The 12,138-nt window shown below is 46.3% G+C and overlaps 2 protein-coding genes across 2 annotated transcripts in view; one reads left to right on the forward strand and one right to left on the reverse strand.

Moving 5' to 3' along the window:
* LOC135819215 (uncharacterized) overlaps positions 1–12,138 on the reverse strand; it is a gene marked incomplete at its 3' end in the record, with an annotated part of 105,672 nt that overhangs the window by 41,635 nt on the left and 51,899 nt on the right.
* Positions 1,592–7,145, forward strand: LOC135819211 (uncharacterized). The gene is made up of 2 exons (XM_065332375.1): positions 1,592–4,496; positions 5,876–7,145. The coding sequence occupies exons 1-2, from the start codon at positions 1,741–1,743 to the stop codon at positions 6,105–6,107; spliced, it is 2,988 nt and encodes a 995-aa protein (XP_065188447.1). The 5' UTR covers positions 1,592–1,740; the 3' UTR covers positions 6,108–7,145.

The following is a 12,138-nucleotide window of genomic DNA, read 5'->3' on the forward strand; positions in this document are numbered from 1 at the left end:
CTGGATGGATGCGCGCATCAGAAAGGAGTGGGGCGGGTTGAGAGGAATGTAGTGCTAAAATAGCAGCATAAAGTAGGAAAATCAAATTGAGGTGTAAGGCGTTTGTACAGAGTTATGGCTCTTAGTTGATCTTAGTTGCCGTCTGTGGCCCACAGCCAGTCCTTCAGGCGAAGGTGCTTCCAGGCAGCTGCCTTGAAAGCAAGCAGACACTTCAACGATAATTCTTGCCTGAGGAGAGCAGGGGGTAGGCAGATCCATTCACCAATGAAGGCGAATGGAAAGGATCTCCTGATGCTTCATGTATTTTGATGTACCTGCATGTTTGTATACCCCGGTTGTACTCATTTCCGTAACACAATTGTACATGCATTTAATTATACAATCATGTACACACAAGTCGCAAGTACATGTAATTTTATGTGACAGATGCCAAGGGTGATGCACTTTCAGGTTGCACATGGCTAGGGTGGAGTCTTTGTGGGGGAAGGAAGTCAGACAGGCAGGTCGATTTGTCGCACGTCTGCAATCCATCTGCGCCTTGGATTTCTCTTGCATGAGTTCCGTGGGGTAAGCTGGCATGTATTTCAACTACTTACTCCCGTAGTTTACAGATCTGGAAACTGTCTGTTTATTTGGTTTGGAATCCCACAGAATTATTGATATTGCCGCCAGACGCACTTTGGCGGCATCAGTCTTCTACTTTGCCATTAGCTACATTGTAATCTTCACTAGCTGGACTATAAGTGACGAGAGGCTGTTTCCACCTTTGTCACCTTTCGTCTCTAGACTTTCGCACAACGTCGTGCATTCTGAAGATCTGCCGTGGTGGGAATAAACATGGTGCTGACAGAGAGGTGCGTGAAGAAACAAATAACTCTCCTAGCCCTCATATGTGTCATCAAATCGATCTCTGCCTCAAATCCTGCTACTGGATTAGATGGACGGGAACAAGGAGATAGCAGCCCTCTGCGAACCCAGTACGTTTATGAATACCCTAAACGTAATGCGGTGCATGATTCTGATCGCCTTCGCTTTCGTCCGACTCCTTCCTCAACTCTTTTCCTCCAGACAGAACGATCTCGCCGTACTGAGCACATCGTCAGTCTAAGCTTTCGCTGGGTGGAGGGCAAACCCGGATACAGAGTGGACCACCTAATGGCAATCGATACTGAAGATGTAGTAATCTCGTGGAGACATATAGCCACGATGACGTATCCTGGGTTAAGCCAGAAGTGTAGGAGCGCCAATGGCTTCACACCTGCCTTGGCCACTTCACCATCAAGAGAGGATTTGATCATCTACGATTTCGGGCCGTGGGACGAGTGCAACATCATGTACGTTTGGCGAGACATGAAGCTACGAAAGGTGGTATCACGTGAAGCACGTTCTAGTAGTGCTAGCTACAGATACCTACAGTCGATAGTGACACTTGCTGACACAGATGACGATAAAAAAAGCTATTGGATTTTAGCTTACGGAGGGCTTCTTTGCCAAAACAAGATGTCCAAATGGCAGCAGAATACTCCCGACTTCCGGAAATATTGCACTGTAGCATCACGTCTTCGACGGGTGCATATTCACACCACGAAGGAGGGTATTATAACAATAGGAACCTGGGAAGTTGTGGCTGAATCCCAGTCCCTAGTGCGACCGGGACCAATTCTTCTCCCGTCTCTGGTTGTGTGGAACAACACGTTGATACTTCATGGCGGTTTAACGAATTACAACCGTAATGGCCTAATGGACGCAAGCAATCGACAGCTTTTCTGCACGCTCTGGATGTTCGATTTTCACACGCGCAGATGGACGCGGCACCAGAATGTCATTAATGTCTGCCTTCTGGAGAGTATGCTGCTGTCAGTGTTGGGCTCAATTATTCACCGTCCTCGAGCAATACTGTTTGGAAATCAGTCGCAGATTGTAATCCACTTCTTGCAGGGCTCGTACCTCTGCAATCTAAGCAGTTCTTCAAGTGATACTCCTCAATGCCGACTGGCTGTGTCACGTACTTCAAGTAAGAATACAAGGACACCGGAGATTGGGCAATTCTACGCCGTCAGCGCAACTTCGGGTGCCTTCTACAAGATAGGGAAGCAAGTGTTTAGCTTGACAGTGAAGACGTCGCTGGAAATTCCTGTGAAAGGCTCGCCTTCAGTCGTGGGACATGAATTCGTGGAGAAGAACCTTTTCACATCGCACTCGCCGGGCCTTCTATTTCCTGGACAACTTGGTTGCCTGACACCCACACCAGTTGTTCAAGGTCGAGGTGGTCAGGAGCGCGTCATGTTTTTCCCAACATCGAAATGTTTTCTTGAAACTGAGCGGCAGGTTCCAAGGTGGGATGCAGGGCTCTATGACTGGACACCCGTTGTGTCGACTCTGACCGTGCAGACCGATGAGTACGAGGTCATGGCCCTGAGGAATTGCCACAGCAGGGTCTTCAAGAGTGCTTCATCAACGAGTCTGTCAATTCGTACCGCCATTCTGTTCGGATATGGCTACAAAACGATTCACGCTACGGCCGCGACCTCCATCACTTGGTGCATAGGAATTGGGCATAATAGATGTGATGAATTTGTGGACAAGGGGAAGGCAGGATCTCCGTCGATGCGGTATGAGCACGTTGCGGTTCGTCTTGACGACAGACGTCTTCTTGTTTACGGTGGTAAAGAAAAGAGCACAGCTCACGCTCTATCCGACGTTTGGATATTGCATCTGACACACGATCACCGCTGCGAAGGAGAATGGAAGAAAATACAACCGCACAGTGTTGTCGGTGGTCCTCTGGCAAAGCGTTATGGTCATGCGGCAATGACACATGCAGATTTGCACTATGTGTTCGGCGGTCACGTTAGTCCCCGTGCTTGCAGCGAATCTCTCACAGTTCTCAGGGTGGTGATGTGCAACAGCACAGAAACCCTGCGAGTTCGGCGTATCCCTCTAACGTCATGCGTGCTGACCAGACGCTACGCCACCCTAACACGGTACAACCAGAACGGATTGTTAATTTTCGGAGGGGATAAGGCTACACTGTCACAACTCATTCTGTTGAACTTCAGCTCTATGCACACAGTGGCAAAACTATTACCACTTTTCACTTACAGCTACATACGTAGACATCACGTGGTAAGAGGAGAAAAACTCTATTTGTTCGGTGGTGAGAGTGGATCGCACGCCATTAGGGGGTCGTCTAGGCAGAAGTATATGACGATAACTGAGGGTCTTTGTCCGAAAGGCTATCAACTGTTGAACGCAACCTGCCAGCCTTGCCAGAGGGGAGCATTCTCGGATTCGCTGGAAGGCGGGTGCTGGCCGTGTCCGAACTTTACGACAAGCGAAGCGGAAGGCTCCGAATTTTGCATTGCTCTGTCTCCCTGCCGCGGTCAGCTGTGCAGTGGGCATGGTGTGTGTGTGGTAGACGAAAACCTAATACCTGTGTGTCACTGTAACTTCGGTTTCGTGCCATACGATAACTGTCGCGTGCCGCTAGTCAGCCTATCCATTGCGACGGCAATCCTCCTGTTTGTGTCGGCCATTGCTCTTGCTACCCGAAAGTACCACAACAGAAACCAGCAACTCAAGCTCAAGGAGAGAGAACTGCAGGACAAACACAAGAGTATGCGACTGTATCAGAAGAAGCTAGACCAAATCAACATCGGGGCAAGAATACAGTGGTCATCGCTCAACCGCACCAAGAAACTGGCCAGGGGCTCTTTCTCGCAAGTGTGGCTAGCAGAGTTCAGCGACATGTTGGTAGCTGTGAAAGTACTACCAAAATACACAGGTAGAAACATTTCGCTGACTGATCATTTTATCCAAGAAGCTGAAGTACTCCGTTCAATTCGTCATCCTAATATCGTCATATTTCTGGGAGCCGGCACTGACCACGCAAGTAAACGACCGTTTCTCGTCATGGAGTACTTGCGGCGCGGCTCGCTCTATCACGTGCTCCACGACAGAGACAATGTCTTCACACATCACGATCGCTTGAGGTTCGCCCTGGACACGGCCCGCGGGATGGCATATCTGCACGGCTCCAACCCGCCACGTCTGCACAGAGACCTGAAGTCTCCCAACCTGCTAGTCAGCGACAAGTGGGTGGTGAAAATCGGAGACCTGGGCACGTCACGGTTCATGGCGATTCTAGATCCTGACAAGGCTGGCGACCAGACGACCCACAGCTCAGCTCCTGCGACCCCAACAACTATCCCCACGGATACACAAGGCGATGAAAATCTGCTCGCTGAGGCAGCCGAACAGATTCCAACTGAACCTGCGCGTATCGTGACAAGCGACTCCGGGAATCCCGGGGTGAATACAGAACAAGAGGAAACCAGTCTGTCAACTCCTTTGCTTACGGACATCTCTACAAACCATGGTGAGACGTACCAGCGCTATTCTGCATCGGTGATGACCCGTGAAGTGGGTACACTGAGATGGAAATCACCCGAGACTGTGCGGGGAGAGCATTACAACGAGAAAGCCGACGTATACAGGTAGGCCTCTGGTCGACTGAGCTTAATTTATTTACTCCCACCACTACACTCCATTATTCCCTTCAATTGCTGAACAAACGTGGATTTTACCGAAAAAGAAGAAGCAAAAAGTCCCGTAGCGCAACCATAATCATACGGGATAGCCATATTGGTTACAAGTCCAGTCAGCCCTTAATTGCATCTACATTGTATGTTCCGCATACTGGCAATTATTATTGGCTCTGGTGTCCACATGCATTGCGTCATGATCACGATCGAAGAAAACTTAAGTCATATGACAAAGATGTGAAGCCACTCTATTATGACTGTCACTTTATCCCAGCACAGTCGCCTTACACTGTACAGTAAATAACGGTCGAGGGAAAATATCTCATACGAATACTCGGAAGTACTTTCACGCTTCAAGTGGGGTTCCGTCAGACGGAGGTGTTCGCATGCGTAGTAACACCACCACCCTCGAGGAAAATGGGTTATTAAGGCGCAGCTGCAGCTCCGTAAGCCATGGGCGCTGAGTAGATCAGACCCACCACGGTGGTCAAAGACCGATACTCCCATTCGCTGCAAGCATGTTTTCCTCGTCTCAGGTTACGTGTTCCCATAAACCATAACTGTAGGTCGCAGCACAGCTGGAAGAATTCTTCCCGTTCAAGCAGGACGTGAAGCTAGTTTCCCTGTTTGTCAGTGATGGTCTTAAATCATCCCACTATGCCTGCCTGACTGCTTGCCTATCTCACGGCCACTATTCGTAGAATCGATCAGAATGTACTGTCTTGTCTCGTTCATGTTAATTTAAGTGGTCCGATTTTGCACCGTGGTGTTATATAGACCCCGTTGTCCGTCAGTTTGTCTATTTGTTTTTCTGTCAGTCCGGCTGTCTGTCCGTCCGTCTGGTTGTCTGTAAGTATGTTTTCTGTCGGTCTGTTTTTCTGTCTGTCTGTCTGGGTTTGGAAAGAAACTTGATATTCATACGATGACACAACAGCACAGGTTCAGCCAAGAGATTCAAGAACTGCAACGGAGAATAGTTGCACCACACAACAGGAGCAAAACCAGACTGATTGATACTAATATACTCACGTTTCGACGATTGTCTTCTTCAGAATATTAAAAAAATGATTACCTTTCTCAAGGAGACAATCGTCGAAACGCAAAAAATAAACCAGTATCAATCGGTGTAATCTTTCTCCTGTTGTGGGATCCGCCTATGACCCTCAGTCGGCCTATTCTCCTCCGTCTGTGTGTCGGTCTGTCTGTATGTCTGTCCGTCTGTTTGTCTCTATATTTCCCTTTCCCCCAAACATTCTCTCACCATTCTCTCCTCTAACGTTCTCTCTCTTCTCGTGTGATGTTTTGTTCCGGATTTGTCACGTTCTGCACAGCTTTGGAGTGGTGCTGTGGGAGATATTCACTCGCCAAACACCGTATGTCCATCTTAAGGGCGAGGGAGAGGTGGAGGTGGCAATCGCCCGTGGCCACCAGCTGCCACTGCCACCTGGCATGCCATACGACTATCGTCACCTGGTGGAAGCGTGCCTGCGACCCACCGCCACGGAACGACCAAATTTCAGTGAAATCCCCCACGACCTTGAGACCCAGCAAGCTAACGCCTGACGGACATTTGCACAGAGTACACAGAGTACATTGTACGTACACCAGCGCACAGTGTATAAGAAACACAATTACTACTACTTCCGTACATGTATGTATGTAGATTCTTTGTAGATTCTTTTTAGATTCTTGTTCAACTATCATCGCATATCCTTCTCATCGCTATTCTTGCACTGGACTTGTACTGTATGAAAAGGATTGTCTCTTATTACAGACCCCCCCTCCTCTTTCTCTCTCTCAGCACGAACGTCTGACCCAGATTTACAACACATTTTAAAGTGCGGGCCCATTCTTGTCCATAATAGTTTCAAGGCGTATGGACATGTTAATCACGTTTGTATCCCCTGGTTTTCTTGAATTTTCTGAAGCATTCTGCACATCTCCGGTAACCAATTCACGTCTTTCTACAAGACAGTATGTTCGTAGTGAAAGCCTCCTTGAAAGCCTCCAACTTTTAGGCATACCACTTCAAAAATAGATTTACATGTACATGTACTTGTATAATAAAGATACGGAAACGCAACAGGTGATGCGAATTGCGCATTGGCCAGAGTTTGGCATTAGTAAGTTTTTTTTCGTTGCTATCTCGACAGATTGATTGTAATGGCAAAGCTGAATCAATGTGCTAAGATAGAAAATACCAAATTCATGATCAGAGAACCCTGTAGTGTAAAGCGACGGTTATGTTGTCATCTGTTCGACCCTCTTTGACGCTGTATATAATTATACATGTACATGTACTGCTGAGGCAACCACCTACACTACATGATTGTAAATCTATTTTCATCGTTTTATTGCACATTGTCTCCACCGTTTTACATTGCATGAACAAAGTATACACAAATTTCGATTCAGCTTGTCTTATTGATTGCGGTTTTCAAATCTCTCCTGCTTGGTTACCTTCCCTCGCCTCTTTTTCCTTATTTCTTTTCTTTTCTTGCTATGCTTGGATATCACCCCTCTCTCGCACTTTGTGTGCCAATTGGTCATGTACCACGAGTTGAGTGGATTAAAATAAAATAAAAATCGAACACCCGTGAACAGTGGTTTTCCATGCATTCTCCAAACACGTAATGAGTATGTACATTGTACATTGTACATGTAGTAATAGACCATGGTAGACTGTTATAGTCAAACTACCCCATGATGACATGATGTGCATCACATCAAGCAGTCCTAGCGCTGGGATGTCGGGTGGTCAGGCCAAGCGGGTCACCTGACCAGCAATACAAGTTTTACTATTCGGGAAAGCCCGGTTTTGAACATACATGTACATGTAGTAGCCTCCGGCGGATTTATGCTCGCGAAATCACGGAATAAATTATTCCATGAAGGACGTTGGCGGATGTTCATGCATGTCGATGACGATACTGGCAAGACCATTGGACGATACGGTCAAATCACGATTCAAGAACGCAAAGCAACATTCCACACAACTTGTGTGGCTCAAAAGATGCGAAGATCAATAAAAGGGGAAGCTATACGAACAAGAATCATGAAAAACCGAACGCCTCAGTAAAACAGCACTGTACTTCGACTATGACAATTTACATGGACAATAAGCAGGCCAACGTCCTTCACAGCTGAGACTTTCAGCTCGTGCTTTTCTTGGTTGCGCTCACCTTCCCCTCCTGATGGTATTTCTATAACTTAGAACCTTCCAAGTTGGAAGGCTGTTGGAGTGCGCATCCAAGATGTGCTAGAGCTGTTAGCCAGTTAGTTGTAGAAAGTCAGTACCGTCGGTCAGTGTCGTGCAATGTTATCGCATGAGCTGATTGTTTAGTAACTGGTGGTGTTAGTGGACAGTATAGCGTAACTTGTAGTTCCTTGGTCCTTTCTCGTTTGTAAAAATTTAATATCTCTTTTTCTTTTAGTGACTGGTGTAGCCCAGAGACCGTTTGGAGAGTGTTGTGTGAAGATGTATGGATATAGTGGATGGCTACAGTGGAGTCTTCGCATTTTGAGAAATTTAATGTATTGTATGGTATTGATTTATTTGAATTCGGTATCTCAACAGTACAATGTACAACTTGGGAAGATCCGAATGACACAGATACCTAAACATAAAAGTGGAGTAGGGGCTACAGCTGATCATTTTATCGCAGGTCTCTTGTAATTGTTCCCGTAGCTATACATTATACTCGGATGTTGAGCCAATCGTAAATGTAGAAAGGAAAAGGATATAATTATGGATACGAGTTAAGAGTAACTCGAGCTAGGTGTCAGGACGTCGAATGTCTCAGTACTCTGTCCGTACTCTGTCAGTTTTGTGCCTAGTTGTTGCACTTTCTGACTGTATAATAGTATCTGGTTACAGTGGTGGAGAGTTACTCGTAAAACTCATATCCATACATGTATGTCCTTTTCGTTTACATTATAATACATGAAACAGACAGAGCCATTCTGCTTGTCAAGGAGTGGGTACGCCACCAGTATAGAGTGTGTTCGGCGATAACGCAGGCACAGGGAAAGGACGAATTCACATACATCATATACATTCACAATCACATACATCATGTGTCATGTACATGTACATGTACATGTATCATACTAAAGTCATGTGTGGTGTCAGTCGACTGATATTCGTGTTTTGCAATCCATCATTGTACTTGTACCAAACTAACTTCTACATGTTGTCTGTTCAAAGTGAAGGACAAACTAGGAAAATGTTGTTACAACTTTAGTTATGCCTTTCATTTAAAAAAACCCATTGATGACGTATTGTCTGCACTGGTACCCGCAGGCTATGCTGCTAAACTCTTGGAAAAAATGATTAACACAACGAGGGCAGAGCCAACACACATGTTAGCAATGGAACGGAGCTGAACTACGTGTACACGTACATGTCTAAGCTGTTACTCGCAGTTTCAAACTTTCATGGCTATCCACCAATCCTCAGATATCAAGCCCATTTACAGTCCATTTCAAAACTATAGACGCGTACTAGTAACTAGGCAAAAACCGTTATGCCAGCATCTATACCACATACATGTACAATCTGTGATCACTTTGTGCATACAATTTTCCAAATTGGGCATCTGTTATCCAATCGTTTAGAAACTATATGAGAGTAATTGTGGAGCGAACCTGAGCAATATTCCGAAAACTAACGTTATTCTCAAAAAGCTCCAGCCAATTTTGAAATATTTCAAGAACCCTACGCGTCTATAGTTTTCAAATGGGCTGTAGATACATGTACATTTAAAGTACATGTAATTTCAATGCACTTCATGGAGAATTTCAAAGTACCGGGAAATTAGAGGCTACATGCCTCGTACTGCTCTTTTCTTATCTGGCTTACAAGTGTTGAGTTTCGGAGAAAAAAGAGCAGTACGACGCAACGAGTCATGGGGCCTCTGATTGATTTTATTTGGATTCGCGAGACCAAACGAGCAGGAGTGCTCAATAACAGGGTAGCGAATGGTTGAGTTGTGCTATGTGACAATGTAGTGTGTGCGTGGAGGGGGGGGGGGGGAGCTGCGGAGGCCCAATACAATGTAAGGGGATAGGAGGAGAGAAGGCCAGCGGAGAGTCAAATTCAGAAGAGGGAGGAGAGAATAGCTGAAGTACACCGTTACTGAGCGAATTCAAATAAACCAAACAAACAGCAAAACAAGTACACAGCTCACGAGAATAAAGAGGACTGGAGCACAGAATTGAACTGCTGATGTACACAGCTGACGAGAATAAAGACAGGAGCACAGAAATGAACGGGAGGCAGTCTACGAAGTGGTGGTACCATCGGTGCATGCACCACGGTACATTATCATATTATCGGCGCGGCTTTGCAAAGTTCGTGGGTACTGAATACCATGGTGTGACCAATTGTGTAGCAGTCTACAACGTGTAGGGAATGGCAGCTCGACGGAATGCTGGGATGTTGCCCATGGCTCGCACCGTGTCAGGTATATGGTTCCATAACAGGCAACCGCGAGATGCCGGTCGGCATTGGTCTGCTCGGCTTCTGGCTATTGGTTGTTGCAGGCCCAGACTGCGCTGAAGGCGAGTTGCTCCGCAGTTGCTGACAAACAGTGCCTGCAGAGCAGGACTGGCACGGTTATAAACGCACCGCCATACCAGCACGAGCAGTTTCTGGCGATATACCTCGTCCACGCGATAAACAGAGAGCCTCTCCAAGAGGTCACTGGTCCTGGTAAATCGTGGTCGTCCGAACGCCTCTAATTTCCTAAAGTACTTGTAAGTAAATTCTTGTGTTCGTTCCCGAAGGGAACTCACGACGGCTGCTAACAGCCGGTAAACATATTCTGTTCTGGAGGTTCGTGGTTTCTCGTATGAAAAAAAAATGGCGACAGATGCAGCGTCTAACGGTAGGGGTGAATGGAAAAGTCTCACAACGACTGGCACAAGTAGGCAGACTAAAACACTCAAAGTCCGAGTTACAGCTTACTGGTATAGTGTTCCACTGAATGTCAACAAAAACGAAATCTGAGCACAACATGGGGAGGGGGCGGGGAGCCGCTGAGACACGATGCGGCTAACACACCGGAAAATAGAGTGATAGAATAGCCGCGTGCCTTCCCATCACTACAACTCTGCACTTTCCCTACAGGAAGGAGTGGGGAGACTAAAACACTCAAAGTCCGAGTTACAGCTTTCTGGTATAGTGTTCCACTGAATATCAACAAAAACGGAATCTGAGCAAGAAATGGGAAGGGGGCGGGGAGCGGCTGCGACCCGATGCGGCTAACACACCGGAAAATATGGTGATAGAATAGCCGCATGCCTTCCGCATGGCCAGCGATGCTCTACCAGTAAGCTATGGTGTAGTCGTCATCCAAGCAGTGACCACTCGCTCAGCACCTTCTTCACACATCGAAACGTAATATTAATTTTTATGATAATTAAAAAAGAAGAAATCACATGGAAACGAGTTATGAACCAACTACTGTACGAGCTCGTATAAGTACATATTTTCGTTCACGAAATCCTTCGTTTGATCACTCCACCAGCAGGCTTGTTACGTACTAAATATCGTTTTTGGTCGAGGTCTGTCACCCCGAACGTTCAGAAAAAACTTTTAGTTTGGAACATGTACAAACTTTAGTTATTTCGTGCCCCTAACGAATATAGGGAAAGTTAATTCCAAACGAGAATTTGTACTGATACAGTACATAACCAGGTCTCACATCGTTGAATGTCTCAGTAGCCTGTCAGTTTTGTGCCCTGTTAATGTTATCGCACTTTCTGATTGCTTATAATCTTGTTACAGTCCTGGCTGAGTGGATAGTTGCTTCATAACTCGTTTCCATGTGATTTCATCTATTTTATTTATATTTACTGGCTCACTATCCGAGCTAAATATTATGATAATTCTCATTCCAGGATAACCCAAAGGCTAACTAACGCCTATCGGCGCCAACCCTAGGTACATGTACATGTGCAGGGGCCTACGCATGTACATTGTGTACATGTACAATGTACATGTGCATGTATTATGTACATGTACATGTACATAATACATGCACATGTACATGTATTATCAAGAGTACATAACCCCCCAGAGTGTGCAACGGCGATCCAGCTCTGTGTAGGGTCTTGGTCGAGCGGAATCGGATCTTCTGATGTCATGCGTACATTTCACACCCGCGCAAGGCCGGTCTCGAGGCAGGGCACCATTGTTTTTGATCCAAGAGTACCCGCGACTCCCCGGGTTCCCCTCAGATGTGTACGATATTATGACGCAAAGATCCGATTCCGCTCGACCAAGACCCTATGCAGAGCTGGATCAGGCGTTGCACACTCTGGGGGGTTATGTACTCTTGGTATTATGTGTACATGTACATGTACACAATGTACATGTACACAATGTACATGTACATGTACATGCATGATTGTATAACCCGATTGCACTCAATCTCCAGACTAGGTAGAAAACCACGTAAACACGCCGTAAACATGCTTGTTGCCAAGGTGAGTGACGAAAAATGGCCGATAACGGGGAACGTGGGATTCACGCGGAACGTGAGTCGAGGACCCCTGTACAAAGCACGTTTCTCATCTACGTGCCGTTTTC

Source organism: Sycon ciliatum, chromosome 6 (genome assembly GCF_964019385.1).
Source record: "Sycon ciliatum chromosome 6, ocSycCili1.1, whole genome shotgun sequence".
Classification (NCBI taxonomy): domain Eukaryota; kingdom Metazoa; phylum Porifera; class Calcarea; order Leucosolenida; family Sycettidae; genus Sycon; species Sycon ciliatum.

Excerpts from the sequence above, each read along its gene's own strand:
- LOC135819211 (XM_065332375.1), top strand. The coding sequence starts at position 1,741 with ATGGACGCAAGCAATCGACAGCTTTTCTGCACGCTCTGGATGTTCGAT. Across the intron at positions 4,497-5,875 it reads GAGAAAGCCGACGTATACAG|CTTTGGAGTGGTGCTGTGGG; the intron begins GTAGGCCTCTGG and ends CGTTCTGCACAG.